The sequence below is a fragment of the Chinchilla lanigera genome, unplaced genomic scaffold, assembly GCF_000276665.1.
Source record: "Chinchilla lanigera isolate Chin_1 unplaced genomic scaffold, ChiLan1.0 scaffold00011, whole genome shotgun sequence".
Lineage (NCBI taxonomy): Eukaryota > Metazoa > Chordata > Mammalia > Rodentia > Chinchillidae > Chinchilla > Chinchilla lanigera.
Window position 1 is genome coordinate 23,698,923 of NW_004955412.1, and position 20,110 is coordinate 23,719,032.

The 20,110-nt window shown below is 40.5% G+C and overlaps 1 protein-coding gene and 1 long non-coding RNA gene across 6 annotated transcripts in view; one reads left to right on the forward strand and one right to left on the reverse strand.

Moving 5' to 3' along the window:
- Crtam (cytotoxic and regulatory T cell molecule) overlaps positions 1–7,328 on the forward strand; it is a 30,080-nt gene extending 22,752 nt beyond the window's left edge. Inside the window, exons 7-10 of the mRNA XM_005378367.2 lie at positions 2,988–3,071; positions 3,911–4,057; positions 5,627–5,713; positions 7,201–7,328. Of these exons, the coding sequence (XP_005378424.1) occupies positions 2,988–3,071; positions 3,911–4,057; positions 5,627–5,713; positions 7,201–7,328 (446 nt within the window). The remainder of the gene's footprint in view (positions 1–2,987; positions 3,072–3,910; positions 4,058–5,626; positions 5,714–7,200) is intronic.
- Positions 35–20,104, reverse strand: LOC102017644. 5 transcript variants are annotated; one of them, XR_001232913.1, is made up of 7 exons: positions 19,983–20,104; positions 15,539–15,625; positions 9,053–9,606; positions 7,308–7,384; positions 5,297–5,767; positions 3,909–4,046; positions 35–513 (listed from the first exon to the last, which is right to left on the reverse strand). It is a non-coding gene; the product is annotated as an uncharacterized LOC102017644 (long non-coding RNA). The 5 variants fall into 5 exon arrangements; XR_001232914.1 differs by lacking the exons at positions 35–513; positions 3,909–4,046 and adding an exon at positions 4,085–4,181; XR_001232912.1 differs by lacking the exons at positions 35–513; positions 3,909–4,046 and adding an exon at positions 14,413–14,607 and having other exon boundaries at positions 5,044–5,767.
- Between the last annotated feature and the right edge of the window lie 6 nt (positions 20,105–20,110).

Below are 20,110 nucleotides of genomic sequence, written 5' to 3' on the forward strand. Positions count from 1 at the left end.
TAAGTGTCCAAATCACTGAGATTTTAAGAGAGAAACCATGTCCACTTGGGAAGATTCCATTTCTAATGTTGTTTTTCAGAATTTTTAAATTTTAATTTCAAATAAGACCATTCAAGTAGCACTAGTTTTGTGGAGTGCTGGAACAGGGCCTCGTAAGTAGAGCGTATTTAGTGGATGGGATCCAGAGTAACATAATGCCTTGTCATCTCAGTGCTGTTCTGCACTGTTCTGCTCAAGATACATGTGCACGCGTGTACACACACACACACACACACACACACACACACACACACAGGGATGGTGACTCTGTGCCAAAGGACAAAGTTGAATCCATTCATGAGGAAGCTTGTTCTTTGTTTTCCCATCCAGAACAGAGCAAACACAAAACAAAGACTTGATATCAGTGATCCAAGATAGGAGAAGCTGGGAATTTGGTGCTGTCGCTGAATAACAAAATCACCTTTGAGGGCAGGTCATTCACTTGGTTAGCAAGCACTTGGACCATTGTTGATGCTAGGATTAAAGTATAAGAAGAATTCAGAAAACCTGGATTATCATTTCAGCTTTTTAGGTAGCGAGTCCACTAGATGGTTAACTTGGGTCAGTGATCCCATATTTAATTTAACTTTGTATTTCACCCAGAATATGCTGAATGAACAAATGAATGAATGAATTTATTTTGGTGTTTTGAGCAAGAGAGCCTCATTCAGGAAGAGAGAAATTTCTATGTGTTCTCTTTCTGTTTTATGTAGTGTCTCTATAATAATTCTATTTAGTAGGATGAGTGCTTTCAGATCATTATCATGTTGATAGTTCTGAGCATCAGATCATATTTTTTAAAACGTGTATCCTGAATAATATTTAAAAGTAAATGTTTGGGCTTTTAGAAAACACTGATAAATACAATATGTCCGTACAATTTCTGAAGGGCTATGGAAATTGAAAGTATGATGAAGTGGAACAGCCACATCACTTGCTTTAATAATCCAATATTTTAAAACGTGTTTAGAATCTGGCTGTCTTTAAATTGGCTTGCACCACTCCTGAGTGACTCAATTTTCTGCTCTGCGTGTTCATATACAACACAGGGTTTAAGAAATATAGTTTCTAAAATTCCTTTCAGCTTTCAATTTTTGCAGTTTTATTACTGTTAATAACACCCAATTTTGGCAGAAAAAACGGGAGGCTTTATCCCCTCGGGGTCCACACAGTGGCGCTGTGCAATGATCTGAAAAGACAGACTTAAAAAAAAAAGGCACGGGAAGATAAGCAATGAATCCGAAAAAGCCTTCTCTCCCTTTTGCAATTTGTCTTATCTAGCAAAAGCATATTGCATCCTACTTCTAAAGGAGAAGCAGTGGGGAATTTGGACGACAACGGAGCCTCCATTTCAACATGAGTCGAAGGCTGTAGGCTCCCTATCCCTAAGCCTGGCATCCGGTTTCTAGGCACTAAATAGTATCGTTGGGCACCCTAAAGATCGTCTCCCCAGTAGTTCTGACTCAGGGAGAAAGTACGAAATAATGCTTTTACTTTGGAATTCTGGTGTTAGGAAAAAACTCAGTTTCAAAGTTGTAACTGTTGTGTATTTGGTGGAGGAATTTAGTTCATTTTTTAATTGCTCAAAACTTCTGTTTTCTCAGAGATGTAAGAAAAAACTGACACCCGGTGTTCAGTTTAAGGCTCCACACCTAATAGATGTTCAATAAGTGTTTGCCTTTTTAAAAAGCAAGGCAAAGGGCGACTGATCACTTGCAACAACTTATAGGGACTGGGGACTTAGCTCAGAGGCACAGCACCTGCCTGGCAAGTGCGAGGTCGTGAGTTCGATTCCTGGTACCAAGGGGAAAAAAAAAAAACTTTTGCAAGAAATCAGTAGCTCGAAGTAAAAGAAGCCAGACCCAGAAAAGCAAGGACTGCAAGTTCTCTTTCATATGCAGAAGCCAAAAATCTGATCCCAGAGCAGAAGGGAGTAGAATGGTAATTACTAGAGGCTAAGAAAAGCAGGGGTGGGGGGTGGGAGGTGGGGGGGTGGGGGGGAACGACACGATGGAGAGAGGCTGGGTAAAGGGTAGCTAAGTCTATGAAGTGGGAGGAATTAGTTTAGGTGTTCTATAGCACGATAGGATCACTGCAATTGATAGTAACATATTGTATATTTATGAAAAACTAGAGCAAAGAGCTCAGAGGTTTCAACTGAAGACACTGAAATGATACAGAGATGGAAATGGTAAAGAAAGCTGATAGCCTGATTTGATCATTATACACTGTGTGTACATTACACTGTAGCCATAAATGTGTAATTACTGTGTAATTACTATATGTATAATTACTATGTGTTAATTTAAAAAGAAACCAGTAATTAAAATTAGCTCTCTTCTCTCCTCCCCGCCCCCCCAAGACAGGGTCTCAGTATGTAGTCCAACCTGGCCCTGAACTCACTAGATAGCCCAGGTGCTGGTCTCAAATTCACATCAATCTTCCTGCCTCAGCCTCCTGAATGCCAACACTGTAGGCATGTGCCACCATGCCCAGATTCACTGCTCTTTTTAAATGTTCTTTTTGGTTTCCACAGCTGCATTGGGAAGAGTATACTGTTATGTGTGTAGTGAATCTTAATCCATTTTGCTACAACAGAATACCACAGACTAGGTTATTTATAATGAGCAGAAATTATTGGCTTACAGCTTTGGAGGCTGAGAAGTCCAGTATCGAGGGACCATATCTGGCAAGAGCTTTTGTGCTGCAGCAAACACAGGGCAGGAGTCAGGATAAAAAAGCGAACCCTGTCGCCTGGTAAGGAGCTCACGCTGCAATAATGTCATCAGCCCTTTCATGAAGGTGGATCCTTCATGACCAGAACATTTCTTCATGTAGCAATTAGACATCAACATGAGTTTTGGAGGAGACATTCAAACGACTTTATATCTACAAACCACATGTGCATGATACGCGCCTGTATCATGTCTTATTTTCTTCCACTTTAGTTTCAGTAACGGAAAATTCCAGAACGCCAGAGTTTAATAAGGAAGAAAAAGAACAAACCACTCAAGACTCTGACTTGACCAGTGGTAAGTGTCACCACCACATTTAGAAGCAACAATTGACATTTTAACCTCTTAGTTGGTAAATCCAGCGGCCTTTTCCAGTCCTCATTTTTCTTGATCTCTTTGCTTTGTGACATAAGGAGTTCATTACTCTCTTGTCCCTTCTGGACCAGTTGCCTCATGCAGTACTGGACCCACTTTGACTGGTTCTGTTATTTTTCTAACCACTGTTTCTTTGTTCATCAGCTAACTCCACTTCCTCCTCTGCCGTGTGTGTGTGTGTGTGTGTGTGTGTGTGTGTGTGTGTGTGTTGCTGAGGGTAGAACCCTAGGCAAGCGCTCTCTGTGCATATCCCCAGCCCTGCTGTGCCCCTCCTGATTGCTTGTTGGTTGTGTTAATGCACGTTGGCAGAGGATTGTTTCACAGGATCAGAATTCTAGGTTTAGAAAGACTTTTAAGAGCTCATCTAGTATATCTCCAAATTCCTTTATGTGAACCACATTTCACCTAGCCAAGATAAATGAATTTTCACATTATTTGCAAAGTTTTCCAAACTCTTGAACAATCTCTTGCTACCGGACTTCATTTTTATAAAAAAAATTAAGTCAATATTTGCATGCTTCCTCTAGAAATGACTACTATTTCAATACAATGTCAGTTAAAACCTTTTTCAGATCTTCTTCTTGAATTGCTTTGCATTCACAGCATGAGCATTATGTGCTTTTTCCCTCCAGGAGTAAACTCTGCTCCCTGTCTTTACCTGAGCTATCTTTCAGCCTATACCGTAGCATGAAAGTACTGTATATATTCCTCAGTGGGGAGAAAACCACAAACCGCCTAAAATCCTTTCATTTTCCTTACAGAAGCGAATCCTCAGTACATAGGGTTGGCAAGGAAGAAAAGTGGCATCCTGCTGCTCACGCTTGTATCCTTCCTCATCTTCATCCTCTTCATCATAGTCCAGCTCTTCATAATGAAGCTGCGGAAGGCTCACGTGGTCTGGAAGAAGGGTGAGTGGGTCAGAGCCCAAGGGAGGCTGTGAGACGCTGCACAGATTGGCTACACAAAAAGGGAATTCTGTCCATTCGAGCTTTCTGTTAGCTGCTGAAAACAAGAGTTGTGACTCTCCAGGACCTGTGGTCAGAGAGAGGGTATGACCCACAGAAACTGAAGTAGTTCTGGGAGTTGGCATTAAATTATAGACACTTCTGTTCTCAAAAGGATACAAAATGGAGAGCCCATTCATTCATTCATTCATTCATTCAGAATTCAGAATTCAGTGGAGTGCATACTATGTGCCAGGCATAGTATGCTCCAGACACTAGGGACACATCTGTCATAACACAGAGCAGGTCCTTGCTGTCAAAAGTTTGTATGCTAGTTGTGGACAAAGGGTGAATGTAACAGACTGTTTTGGTCCCATTCCTACTTTTTTAAGAACCATGATATCTTTTCACTGAACCGTGATATCTTAGTAATTCTTCCCTGAGCATTCTAACTAAAAATTATCATTAGAAACAAAAGTTATTGAGCTAGTATAGAAGATACTATTAAAGTGCGTTAGACATAACACGTATTGGAGCAGGAAGGGACTTCCGAAGTTATTTAGAATACGCCTACTCTATTCTTCTTATAACCAGGTGTTGTAATTAAATCTACTCTTTAACTCTGATTTGTTATCTAGGCCTATATAGCTATTGAGCATTTCACATGTGACTAGTCCTTATGAGATGGTTATAAGCACAAAACACACACCCCGCTTGTAAGATGCAGGACATACACACAAATATGCACCAGAATGTACCGAATAATGATTTCTCAGGTGTACCAGTTAAATAAAATATATTATTACGTTAGTTTCATCTGCTTCTTTTTACTTTTTAAATATGACTGCTAGAATTTGTGTATGCATGTGTGTATGTGTGCATGTGCACACTGGGGAGTGAACGCAGGACCTTGAATGTGCGAAGCAAACACCCTACCGCTGAGCCACGCCTCCTGCCACAGAGTATTTTAATTTCCACATGTGGTACACATTATAGTGCTGCTGGACAGTGATAATGTAGCCACCTAAGGCTAAGACACCTCAGGTAACAGAGAGCTCCTTACATCTCAAGGCAAAACACATCTTGGAACAGCTTTGAATGGTGTCACCCTGGCTAGTTTCTGATCAGTGTGTAGTCACATGGACTGATGTTCTCATCATAAATAAACCTGGAGACAAGGCCTCATTTTTCAGTTGTACCCACCTGCACAATAGGCAAACACCATAATATTGTTTCAAAACCTCTCACTGATGATTCACCCCCATCATTCTTTGGGGGCTATTTCAGTTGTCCCTTCCTGTAAGACAATACTTGCTTCTCTTTTGTTGTCATTTCCCTTCCACGGCTCTTATAGTGCCTTGATGGTAGCTGCAGAGATCCTAGTAATGTGTTGAATTAATGCAGACAGGAGGTACAGGAGGGGCTGATCAGCTGTATACTGTAACTGAGGTCTTCTTATTCAAACTTACATTTCAACATATAGGTGGCATCTGTGGCATCAGAAATCAGTGTCTTAATCTTCTTTTCTTTCAGAAAATGAAATTTCAGAACACACTTTAGAAAGTTACAGATCAAGGTCAAATAACGAAGAAACATCTTCCCAAGAGCAAAATGGTCAAAGTAAGTCAACTGTGTGAGCTGAGATTTGCAAACTGAGGTTCATTCATCAGTTGCCTTTAAGAAGAGGAAAAAGAAAATCAAAGTTTAATTTTTAGAACTAGAAAGTCAATTTCTTATGTCATCTTATAAAATTGAACAATGCTCATCTTTTAAATCACTAGTTAAATTCATGTAGTGGAAGCCATCCCTAATTGCTGTCATACATGGGGACACCATGTGTCCTGCCTGTGCTCCAGAGTATGTGACATACATGTTTATGAGTGAAGCATTTCTTACACTACCCTGTAATTTTTGGTGTTTTGATTTAGCTACTACAATATTACTTCCGGTGGAATTGGATTTATGCTGTATTCCTGGATCCTAGTACCGGGCTTGGCACAAATTTAGTGCTAGGCTGGGCATGGTGGCACATACTTGTAATCCTAGCATTCAGGAGGCTGAGACAGGAGGATTGCTATGAGTTCAAGACCAGCCTGGTTTACCTAGTGAGTTCAAGGCCACCTTGGACTGCACAGTGAGACTCTGTCTCAAAAAATAAACAACAACAACAAAAACCTCAAACAAACAAATGGAGTATTTGACAAATTTGTGTTGATTAAATGAATACCAGCTTTAATCTTTCAGGGCTTTTGAATGCCTTTGTTGCCATCCAAAGATGAAAAGAAATGTAAAGAAAATGAAAAGAACCTAAATGAGAAGGGAAAGTGTGTGTGTGTGTGTGTGTGTGTACGCGTGTGCCCGTGAGCTAACAATGAAGGTCCAGTAGGCAGAAGCTAGTTCTATAAAAAAGTAATATTTTTATGCTTCCCAATCATTTTATGTCCCCTGTGCAAATTATTCTACCTGCCAGGAGATATGTAGTAAGCTCTACTGCTTGATTTTGTTGGTTTGATTGAGATTTTTGTAGGAATCTGGTCTTTTATAACACCTCTGCCTTTTGTTTTGGTTTTGACCTATTAGAGTGAAATGGAGAGAGAACAGGTGAGCTCAAGGAAGAGAGCGTGACAGTGAACTGACTGTGTGAACTCTGGGGAGGAAGGGGAAATGTGTGTAAACTATAGTTTGTCTAGTTACAGACTGAAGAAGAGTATCAGGTGTCAGTTGGGTTGCTTCCTACATTGCCTCTAGCCTCTAAGTACACAGAGGCATAGGCTTTGAAGGGTCTACCCCAAGCTATTTTTCCCATGAACCCTGTTGTTTTTAATATGTGATTTTGATGAGGGGAACACATATGTCATTCTGTGGTAGAAATGTCTGTATATTTTATACCAGGTTTATTAGTATGTTGTTTATGTAACAAGACTTTTAGAAATTAGAGATATAACAACGCTTTCAGACAATTTCTTTGCATTAAAAAATTTTAGGTTACATTTTATAAGACATTGACATATAGATCTAAAAACATGATGTCTAAGCAAAGTGTTTCAAATACATGGATGCCTTGTTCTTCAAGAGAAATACTCAACTTTAATATGTTTTTCTTGCAGCTTCCCACTCTAAGCGTTGCATGAACTACATTGTGAAGTTGTACTCAGGATCAAAAACAAAGAAGGAGAAGGTACAACAGTCACAATTACAAGAAAAGTGCACTCACATCCCGGAGAGTATTGTGTAGAGCTCTCTGTGACAGAAGATAGGGTTTCAGAGCAACATCGTTGTAAGTGGAGCAGCCTGTGGGAAAGAGATAATTACTGTGACATGAAAAATGTCATTTGAGTGCAATGTATGGTGGTGTCCTCTGAGCCAGGGCAAAAACATGAGGACCAAACCATGGACGGAAAGTTCCTACTTAAAAAAAGAAGAAAGAACCTATTATGACTGACACTACTTCAGAACAGGAGGATTCCACTAAGCCTTGTGGATCAGGGTCAGTGTGACCAGCTAACATCTTATCTTGAAGGGAATGAAAATTTTTAGATACTGGGCTGTAGTGGAACTACATAAAAACTTTTTTTTAAGAAAAAAATCCTTCTGGTCATGAAATAAAGAATTTTAGGATGAAAAGTACCTAAAAGAGATCTCCAAGCCTAAGAGGTTGCTTTTAAGATGGGCATTAAGAAGACACAACCAGTACATGGGCATCCAAGAGGATTGGCATGTCACAGTGACTGAGTCAGATGGGCACGAAGGCCCCAAGATCTGCTCCTAGGACACAAGGAGTCAGCTCAAAGGAGTCCCAAATATCCGAACTCCTTAGGCTTTCTCGCTAAATCACAGGTGCTGACTTGATAGACAGAGTGTTTCACCTGGTTATTCCATAACAAAAGCGTGTACAAAACCAATTAATAAGCTTGCTCAACAGAGCATTGACTTAATAAATGGGCTTTAAAAATTCTTTAATAAAGAGCATTTGTTTTTTCTAGCAATGTGGTCAGAGTTATATCAGCTGCTTTCATATGGAAAAAGGGACATGTGACATCTTTTTCTTCTATCAGTTTATTTAAATTCTAGCAAACTCCTTCATCCTGTGGAAAATTTCTCATTGTTTGGGCCTGAATAAACTAATTTTAAAATAACACATACACATATTATGAGCTTGTAATTTTTGTGAGTCTTGCTCTGCTGGGGTTTTTTTCTCTCTTGATACTTTTTTTAACAATCACAAAATTATAGAAATGTGTAAAGATAGTCTGCTCTGCCTTCATCAGAGGGTGAGGTGACATGAAACCCATCATCCCCTAGGTGCCTTAGCATGTCTTTCCAACAAACTAGGACACTCTCCTCTCTAACTACAAGGCAACCATCAAAATCAGGAAATGAGCATTATTTTATTTCTAGTAATAGTCCTCAGATGCAGATGCCATTCAAGATTTTCCAGTTGTCTCTATTGTCCCAAAGGACCCAGCTCAGAATCACATTTCACTTTTGCCTCATTCAACGTGGAACAGTTCCTCAGTGTTGTCCATACTTTCATGACCTGCATATTTTTGCAGAACACAGGCTAATTATTCTACAGACTACCCTGATGTAGTATATCTCCCACCTCTGCACCATCCCCTTCTTTTCACCATGTCCCCCTCTTCCTGCTCAGGCTCAACTCCCCTCCCTACTCTTTGTACTGTGGCTGCTCTGCTCAATAAGCAGGAGCTTGGACCCTGGTATGAGGTGGCCTCGATGTGTGGAAGCCCTCAGGGAACACATGCATGCACATCACACACACACACACACACACACACACACACACACACACACACACTGCTGCAGGATAACACGTCTCACCCCTTCAGGCTCATACACATGCTGGGCACATACCAACTGAGGCACACTGCCTCTTTGCCAGTCCCCGGGGCTTTCACATCTTCCCTGCCCACCCTGCCAAGGATGACTGCTTTGCTGTACCTGGCTTAAGGACTTCAGGACTAAATTGGTTGTCAAAGGTTTAGCCAAAGACGAGAACGGAAGGGATTGAGAGAATGGGAATGAGCCAGATGTCCTGTTTTCCAAGGGTCTCAATGAGTAAAGACGTCAGGATTAGGCTGTTATTTATAGTTCGGTGGTGGCGCCGAGTGAGAAATAATTCACCAACCCATCAGTATTCTGCAAACAGCACAGAGGGAAGGACATTTTCCCAGTAGCTATGCTGCTAGTCCTACTTGATTCAACCTTGATTCTGTGTTGGCTGACTTTGAGTTTATGTTTGCAAATGATGTTAACTGTGCCTGCTGCCTTGTCTCCAGTTCCTTCTTTCAAGAGGCCAAACAAAAGTGCCAAATTTCAGTAGCTCACGGGGCTGAAGGAAGCACACTTAGCCTCAGAACTGTCAGACTCGCCTCAGAGGAAACCGTAAAATGGGATCCCCAGGGTTGTCCCAGTGATCTCAGGAGTCTTGAAGTGGAGTTTTGAAATCTGCAGTTTTCACATCCTTCCTGAGTGATTCCAACAGGTTGGAGAAGCTTGATGGAGAAAAAAAAAATGTCAAAGGACGACTGAGTTATCAGTGCTGTGTTCAAAGTGACCCTCATCTCCTGGCGATAAATGTGTTCTTAGTCATCAGAAAAATCTTGCAACGTATGTTTTATAGCGCATACTTGAGGCATAAAAGATACTGGAAACTCTGCAAAATGACTTAGAAGAATGAACAGCTAAGGGCGGGACCCACGTACTGATCCAGGTCTGTCTGGCTTCCAGGCTCTGTCCGTTCTACTATTAAAATGACTCCAGGGGGACATTTAAGACGGAATGAGATGTTGTGGAGCTGTGCTCAATATCCTTAATTTTCCCTAAAAGACTGATACTTTGGGCTACAACAACTGGTTTCCAATTTGAAAATATGGAGCACCATCAGGTGAGCAGGGAGCCCCTGAGGTACATGGGTGCTTGCACTGACTGTGTCCCCCCAACTGGAGCCACAACTCTGCTTAGGCAGTTCCCTCTGCCTGTGCTTCTGCACTCTACCTGCTTCCTTCTCCTCATCAGGCACAAGAAAACACTGCACTATCTTTTGTGACTCCCCCAAAACTCTGAATCTAGTGTATGTATTAAATCTCCCCAACTTTAGTGTATCATCTGTACCGTGCTGAGAACCTGAACAATAAAATAGCTATAGTTATGGATTTCTTTCATCCCAACAAATCTCAATCTAGTTTTATAGGTCATCATAGAATATTATAGTTGGGGCAGATCTTAGAGTTTGCGTTAAGCATTTCCTAAATTGCATCTCGAGGAATATTACTGTCCTAGAAATGTTAATAGGTATTTGATAGGAGGGAGAAGTTTTCTGGGGTCAAGTAAGTTTGAGAATACTGACCATTGTTATTTCCTCCTCAAAGTATTACATGTTAGCATAGCATAGCTCTGAGAGATCATCTCAGAAAGAAATTTGTTTAGCTTTGTTTAACCCAGAACTGCTCAAACTTACTTAACCATTTGCAATTGTCCCTCAGTATCTGCAGTATATTGGTTTTAGGACCTCACCTTCCTTCTCCAGGCTACCAAAATCTGTGGGGTTTCAAGTCCCTTGTATGAAATGGTATTGTCCTTGCCCAGAGCCCACACATATTCTCCTGTATACTTTAAATCACTGCTAGATTCCTTATAAGACAAAATACAACATAAATGCTACGTAAATATTTGTCACACCTTATTGGTTAGAGAATAATGACAAGAAAAATTCCATACACGATTTTTTTCAAATATTGTCCATCTGAGGCTCATTGAATCATACATGTGAAAACCATGGATAAAGGGGTAGAGCAATTCATGATAGGTGTCGCCCAATAACATTTGCCAACTTCTTCCTCCTTTGCAGGGGATCTGCGATTTTGCTCTAGTACCCTCCCCACATTGTGCAGTAGCGGGCATCAGGGGAGGAAGACTCATCCCCTGCCCAAAGAGAAGCCTGACTGTTTGACTCACTCATGGGAGTCCCATTCGCCTTGCCAGGGGTCAGCCAAAGCATGGCACCTAAATCAAGGCTGGCCATTGAGATGTGACTGGAAGTTCTCAGTGGGATTCTAGGAAAAATTATTTTGTTAGAGATAAAAAGCAATATTCAGAACCAAAGCATCCTCCTTTCCTCAAGACATTGTCGTAACTGCAAATAATGCCTAGAACCACCATTTCATCCCACCAGGAATCTGAGCTGCTGTGCTGAGGATGCCGAAGGAAAAAGACACTACGAATTTGAGTCCTTGATGATTCTGTTAAGCTGCTGAATATTTCAGAACTTCTTTTTTATTTTTATTTTAAAGAAAAAGAAACAAAAAACATAACAAAATTCCGAAACAGTGTGATAGGAAGGTAACAACGGTCAACACACTGCCTACTGTTATCTTCAAGTCAGTTACTTAGAGTACAGAATGTCAGCATTTTGTTGTCCAAACATTATTAGCACAAACCTATCCCTTGAATGAACTGAAAGAAATCAGCAGCACAGCTATCTTTGTTATCTTTTGTCTCTCTATATATATTTTCCCTTTTCTTTTCCCTTCCTTATTTTTTCCTCTTACTCTAAACCAGTTTCTCTTTCCTTTTGAAGTTTCTTCCCATTTTACAATATCTATTGTACATTTTGGATCACATTGACTCTTTCAGCTTCTCACACTAGGGAGACAATATGATGACAGAACTTCTTAAGTATGATAAAGATTCCACACTTTTTTTTTTCAGCCAGGTAAATTGGGTTTACAATGACTTTCAACTCCCAAATGGAGCAGCTTTTAAATTATAGAGCAGTTGTTTTATAAAAAGTTATTATTCAAGGACACACTTTGGGAAACATGGATCTGGAGCCGTTTTTTGGTTTTTGTTTTTCTATAGACTAAAGGAGGTTAAATCAGCCATCAAAGTTTAACTAATGAGTATAACAGCTGGGATTAGAACATGGGCCCTTGGCTCCTAGAGAGACTAAAGCAGGATCCGGCCTCCCACATGTAATGCAAATCCCTGAGAGAGCGTTTAATACTCAATTCTTGCTTGTTGTAAGTTAGAGCCAAAGAACAACTGATAAATCTCTACTAATGGTCCTTCTTAGTGTTGCCTTTTAGAAATTAAGTGAAAAAGATGCTTACCTAACTAAAAAAAAAAACCACCCCCCCAAATTTTCTCACTCCCAGCATCAACTGTATCTCCTATCACTAGGTGAAAATAAGGGAGAAAAGAGGATGCCATCCACAGACTGAGCACCCATCACTCGTGAGGCTCCCTGTAGAAGGATGGAGATTGAACTGCTGATCATTATGAGTCCTCTAATTTAACCCAACAACCTAATGTCCCATTACTTCCCTCAGCTGAAGTCATGGTAATTTGCTATATTTATAATGGGGTTTTTGATCTAGATGAAATGCAGTTCTATTTTTACAATCTTGCATCTTCTAAGGGAGAGGCTCTCTTCCTTCCTCTAATGTATTCAGAGAAATTTGTCAGGCTCATGGTTACTCCTGACCTGTTGAAATATCTAATTTTTTCCTACCTTTTCTGCTCTATGCCTTGTTTTCAGATAGACACAAACCAAAATTAATGCAACAAAAACTTTTGATATTCTCCTGGGATGCCTCACAGCTTATTTTTTTTAAAAAAGTACCTTACCTAACTCTAGGGGGCGTCTAACTTTGGAGGAACATCTATATTGACTTTTGAAAAAGAAAATAATTCTGCCAGGTCTTTTTCAGCTCCACAAAGCAATAGGTCACAGTTTTTAATTAAGACAGGAAACTTTTTTGAATTAGTTTCAGACTTGAGGAACAAAATAAATGTGTGAAAGAAAATTGTGACGTCAAATGTGGTTTGACTGAGATAGGTAGGTCTCAGTAATCTAGATCATATTCTCAGCTTAAGTTATCCCCTTTGCAAGAGACAAACACAAAACAAACAAATATACTATTTACAATAAGGGGGCTCTCTCTCTTTCTCTCTTTTGCTTTCTCCTGACTGTTTACTCCCAAATTGTGGTAGCTGGTCTTAACCATAGAACCACTTCTTATAACTTCTTTGTTTGTAAAATAAAAGTAGCAAAGCACACCATGGAGGATTAGTACAGGGATTACATGAGATACAGAAATGCAGACCCAGTATTACATATGTAACTGAGAACGTAACAAACAGTAGTCTTTTTTGTTTTGTTTCTTTAGATTCACTATTTCTCCTGGACTAGTCTGAGACAGTGGTCTCTATACTTCTTGAGATCATCGTGATATGCAGATGTGCCAAATTTTAACTCCAAAGCTCCTAGTGTATGAAGAACACCACTTTTAAATATTTTCTAGATCCAGTGGGACTAAAACCTTTACAAACTTTATTGTCTCATTTCATAATAATCTCAATAACACAATATTCAATCTTGATACTATAAAATAAAAACATTGTATATAGTAACAGTGACATCTCAAGTCAGTAGGAAAAGATGGACTTTTACTAACTGCATAGCCATACGTAAAAAGGTAACACTGGATCTGTTGCCCACATCATAAGCCATAAATAAAATCTAAAAAGATACAAGATTTAAAGGTATAAAATGAAATCATAGGGGCTGGGGATTTAGCTCAGCGGCAAAAGCGCCTGCCTGGCAAGCGCAAGGTCGTGAGTTCAGTTCCTAGAACCGGAGGGGAAAAAAAAAAAAATGAAATCATAGAACTACTATAAGAAAACAAGTTAATAGATTTTATATCCTGGCAGTGAGATACACTCACCTAATAACTGAAAATTCAATAGTAAGAAGGGAGAAATAATTGATAAAATTGACTACCTACAGATGACTCTTATTAGCAAAACATTAAAAATAAATGATAAACTGAAAAAGTATTTGCAACATAAATCATGAAGGGTTGTTTCTAATATACAAAAAGTTTCTCGAACTCAAGAATGAGAAAAGCTCGGCATGATGGCATAAACCTGTAGTCCCAGCACTCTGGAGCCTGAGGCAGTTGTGAGGTCAATATCAGGCTGGGCTACATAATCAGACACTGTCTCAAAACAACAAAGAAGTTGAGAAGGAAAAATTGATGTCACTCTACAGAAAGGGACAAGGAAAAAGTAAGGCTAATTGCTCTTAAAGAAATGAAAAGATACTCATAGGAAAACACTACAAATTATAACTACACCAAAATACTACTTCTCTCAGATCACATCAATAGCATGCTTTGCTAACAAGTTTACCGGAAAAGGAGCCCTCTCAAGTTTGCATTGCTGGCAGGAATGTAAAATAGTAGGACCTCTGTGAAGGGGAATTTGTTAATATCTAGCAAAAGTACGTGAGCACTTACCTCTTGACCCAGAAATCCCACTATTAAGAATTGATCCTAAAGGTAAAAGATAATCCAATGTATATGCAGGACTAGCCCTTCTAGCACCATCTGTAATAACTTGAGTGTCTATCAGTAGGAGCCTGGCCACAGTGTAGTAGTACACAGCTGTGAGATGGATGCTGAAGAAGTTCAATTGTACGTCTATAGAATGATCTGCAGAATATATATAATGTGTGGAAAAAAGCAAGGTTCAGAAGAAAGTGTACATTATATTTCCCTTATCCTAACAGAGGGATGAGTTATAAATGCATATATATTGAGCTATATTATTAAAATATAACTCTAAACTAAAGGCTAACAAAAATCATTGAGCTGTATTTTTAAAATGGAATTCCAAACTAAAGGCTAACTAAAAGGAATTGTATGGAAAGGATGAGGGTGGAAGGTAGAGTTCTCTAAGTGTAGCTTGTGCTAATGGGCCCAGAAATCCATCTGAGAGTATCATGTGGGGACTTCCATTGGCCAAAGGTGAGACGATCTGAGCATCAAGGAGAGGAAAGACTGTAACTCAGCAAATACATTAACATTTATGGGTTCATAATAGTACAAATTCATCAAGCACCTGCACCATGTTAAATACATCAAAACTCATAGATTCATATATTTTTAAATGCATTGATCACTTTTAAAGATTCCTCAGATGCAAAGTCCTTAAGCAGAAATTTGAAACACATCATTAAAGCAAGCATGAAATAAAAACAGCTTTGAGCACACAGATGTTCAGCATCACTTGCTCTTATACTATGGATAAGTGTACTGAAAGACCCATGTGCAAAAGGTTCAGTCCCCAACCCATGATACCACTGAGAGATGGTGGAACCTTCAAGAGGCAGGGTCTAGTGGAAGAAAATACGGTTACTGGGGGGTGTGCCCTGAAGGAAATGCTGAGACCCTGGTCTTGCCTCTCTCTTGCTCTTTATTTATTTCCTGGTTACTGTGAGGCGGACAGGTCTCTTCCCCCTCACACTCCTGTCATGAAGTATGATGCTGACACAGGCCCAAGGCAACAGGGCCAACTAACCATGAACTGAACTGCCTGAAACCATGAGCCTAAATAAACCTTCCCTCCTTAAAAGTGACTTACCTTAGATATTTGTTCCATCGACAGAAAGTCATTGGGGAATCCAAGTCAAAACCACAGCGCAACACCACTCCACACTGACTAGGACAGCTGCAGTGAAAGAGACAGAGACAGTGTGACAAGTGTGGGCAAGAGTTATGAAGTGATAGAAACCCTCATCCTGCCAGTGAAGGTGTAAACAGGTTCACCCACTTTGGAAAGCAGTCTGACAGTTCTTCAGAAAGTGAAACAGACTTATCTTATGCTCACCAATTCTACTCCTCAGTTTATATCCAAGAGAAATGAAAACATACATCCACAAAAATGCATACAGGAATATTCATGGCAGCACTATTCATCATGACCCAAAGGTGAAAAAGCAGAAGTCTGTCAAGTGATGAATGGCTAAATAAAATATATTCTATACATCCAGTGGAATGTTACTTGGTAGTAAAAAGGAAAGGAGTATTGACACATGCCACAACATGGATGAACTTTGAGAACATTATGCCAGTGGGAGAGGACACACCCATGCCTGACACATATTATATGGCTCCATTTGTACAAAAGGCCCAGAGTAGGCATATCCATAGAAATGAAAGTACATTAGTGGTTGCTGAGGGCTGAGGGAAATCTGGAATGAGGAGCAATGGAAACAGGTTTCTGTGGAAGAGAGGGTCTGGAATTAATAGCAATGGTTGCACAACTTTGTGAATATACTAAAATCTGCTGAATTATATACTTTTAAAGGGTAAATTGTGTGACATCTGAGTTATACCTTACTAAAGCTATTTATTTCTTCTTCTTCAGTACTGGGACTCAAAGCCAGGGCCTTCTGTGGACCATACACAACGCTAGTCATTGTTCTCTGGGAGTTTGTAATATAGTAAGATAACAGAAACATACAGGTAATTTCAATTCAGTGTTGTACAAGCAAATATATAAAGCTAGAAGCTTGCAGTTGGGTGCCTTGGGGCCACAGACCAAGGGCCACTAGCCTAGCACAGGGCTTGTCCTTCCCAGCATCTCTGACACTTTGGACTGCATTGTTGTTGCAGGGCTATCCTGCACAGAGTAGGATATCGAGCAGCTTCCCTGGCCTCAGCACATTAGATACCGGTAGTACTCCACAACGTTGTGACAGCGAGAAGTGTCTCCAGAAATTGCCCACTGCCCCCTAGAGCACAAAACTGCCTCAGGTTGAGAACCACCCTCATGCAAGCATCTTGGGGGCAGTTCGTGGAGGCTGTCCCATAATTCTTTCTGGAAGAGATGATGATAGGCTAGGTCTTCTCAGCTAGCAAACTGAGTAGGAGACAGATCAAAATGGAAATGAGGAAGGAGTCTGCTCCCAGAGCTGGAGTAGCAGCACAGAAGAGTGAACTAAGCAGTAGGGAGTTGAATACATGAGTAGAGTGCAGAAAGAAAGGAGAAAAATCAGCTCAGTATTGCCAACCTATCTGTTTTGATCGTTCTTTGACTTGTTTTTCTCGTTCTTCTTTGTGTTTCAGTTAATTCAGGGTCAGGTTGACAGCTGAATTCTAAACAGGTAATATATGCAAAAGCACTGCACTAGTCCTGTGAAGTACTATTCACATGTAAATAATCTATTGCCACAACATCAGCTGGAAACAATGCACTTTCTAGCTTTATTTTGTTTGTTTGCACGCTGTAATCTTCAAGAATTGTAAAGAACAGGATATCACTGCACTGCCTATTGAACCACTATATCTCAGCTTCACACACTCTGGTCAGGGAGCTGGGGCCATCACGGCAAAACCTCATTTCTCTGCCAGTTGGCTCTTTGTTGGGTCTGCCAGTAGGGGGCAGTAGAGGGACATGACAAGTCTGGAGAAGAGGAAGGCATTACTCTTTGCTTTTCATTCCCCTCAAGGTCACCTTGACAATACTTCTTCATCCAAGCAGCTCAGTTTGTTTTGATAGCAACAACTGATTCCAGTATTTCTTGTAGTCCCGGAGCCGGCTTCATAAGACCTTGTCGAGAACACAGCACCTATCAGTGTGGGCTCCCACACTATTTAGGGGCCTAGACCCCAGCTCTGGGAATCCCTGTGCCAAGCTTCACAGTGTTAATAACTCCAGGTTCACTGGTGATCACCATGTGAAGCAAAATAAGCCAGATTTAGGATTTTTTTTGTTTTGTTTTGTTTTTCTCCGGTACCGGGAACCGAACTCACCACCTTGTGCTTGCCAGGCAGGTGCTTTTGCTGCTGAGCTAAATCCCCAGCCCCAAGCCAGATTTAGAAAGACAAGTATTTCAAGTTTCTCCTAATACGTGGAACCTGCACTAGTCCTGTGAAGCACTGTTCACATGTAAATAATCTATTGCCATAACATCAGCTGGAAACAATGCACTTTCTAGCTTTATTTTGTTTGCTTGCACACTGTAATCTTCAAGAATTGTAAAGAACAGGATATCACTGCACTGCTTATGAGGAGGGGAAACAAAGAAAAAAGAAGGGAAGCTATGAGATAAGAGGATGGGGCGGGCCTGGGATGTAGCTCAGCAGCACAAGTGCCTGTCTGACAAGTGCAAGGTCCTGTCAATCCCTGGTACCAAAAAAAAAAAAAGAAGATAGGGGTGGGGGTGAAGGGAAGTTAATAGAGGGGAATGGATACAATCAAAATATATATGAAGAGCCAGGGATATAGCTCAGCAGCACAAGTGCCTGCCTGGCAAGCACAAGGTCCTGAGTTCAATTCCTGGTACAAAAAAAAAAAAAAAAAAAAGCCACAATGAAACCTAATATTTTGTACAATTAATACGTACTAATAATAAATAAAAATAATTCCAGGTGCATGCCTGTTTCTCTCCTGACATGGAAGTGGAAGCTGCTTCCTGCACTTACTTTTTCATGATATTCATGTTCCTCTTTCACCTTTTCAATGAATATATCTTCATATTGATCTTCTTTCATTAAAATAACTGGCTGTTTCTGTGTCCTGGTGGATGCTGACAGCCATCCATGCTTCTTATCACAGTCTTTCGTCACTTTAATAATACCCAGGCGTCACAGAGGGAAGAGGGACAGCAAGCTCTGCACATGGCTTGTTCTGCATGTGACTAGTAGTGGCTGGCTGGCTGGACTCCTAAATCATTTAGGGACTACTAACTTTCAGGAAAAAAATGTTTTGGATGATACAGAAAGCTCTCCATGAGTCCGGAGAACCACAACTAAGGAGAGCAAGTGTAAACAACTCTGTACGGAGTCCACAGACTAACGCGTTCTGGAAACTGATAAAAGGAATAAATTCTTCCACTTAGGATCTGTTTGCATGTTTGCAGCTGTAGAATGATAATTTGTTATGATATGCTGGACAGAATAACACCAATGCTTTCAGCCACTTCGTTTTTATTTCTTCAAAGAACATGGAGGTCCTACTGTGTACACACAAGGTCTCTGCTGTCCAAAAAAATTTCTTTTAATTCAACTCTAATAAAAATAGGAATAAAAAAGTGAGAGAACTGGCTGGGAAAGACATTTTCCAACGTTTCCTTTCATTAATAAGGCACTTAGTATGAAAGCATCCTCGCCTCTCTGAAGACAGTTATTCAAATGTACTTGTGGTTTTAATGCCTTTTTCATGTGAATATAATTCCCAACAGTTCTTTTCTTTATTCTTCTTGAAACCTTTTTGATAGTGAAAAAGTCTGCACATACATAAATGTCCATCTAAGTAAATTATTATAAATATCTATATAAACACCACTAGGGATTAAGGTCAGAAACTACAGTCTTAAGGCACTCTTCCTTATAACGCTAATCCTCCCTGGCAGCCCAAATCACAATCCCTAATCACAATTTTATAGTAATTCCTACCTGGCTCTTTTTGCCCCCACAGTGTTCCTCACTAACTGTGCATCTATAAACATAATACAGTTTAATTGAGCTTGTCTTTAATTTTTATACACAAAAACACACTGTATGCATTTTCTGGGTTTCTGTTATTGTTTCATATTCCATTTTTGAGATGTCTCCGTGTTGTCCCACATAGCTGGATTTCATTCCTGCTCACTGCTGTGTAATACACAAGTATATACAATACCACAATCTGACTAACGTTTTCCTCCAGGCTGAATGCACAGAGAAGTGCAGTTGCTGGATCCAATATCCCAGATCCGAGTTCACAGTCTCCTAACCCCACGTGGAGATGCTTTGCTCTCTGTCCGCCTTAACACGCTGCACTTCAAGCTGCCAGGCTAACCTACGCCCATCTGGTGGCATGCGGCGTGGGTTTAACTTTCCGTCTTCTGATTATAAACAAACTGCACTTTTCCAAGAAACGACAAATACTGGTTCTTTCTCCCTGCCACTTTTCCCACATCTCTTCCCCACTGGTATCTCTCTCGGTGTCTCTGTCTCTGTCTCTCTTTCTCTCCCTCCCTACCTCCTTCCTTCCCTCCCTCCCTCCCTCTCCCTCTCCTTCCTGGCTCTGTGAGAAGTACCTGTTCCTGCCATTTCCTCCATTCATTTGAATTGCCTTCCTATTCCTCTCGGGTTAGTGTTCCCCGCGTGCCCCGCGGCTGACTTCCGTCCTCTTCCCCCTCAGCACCCGCGGTCCCGGCTGCGCCCC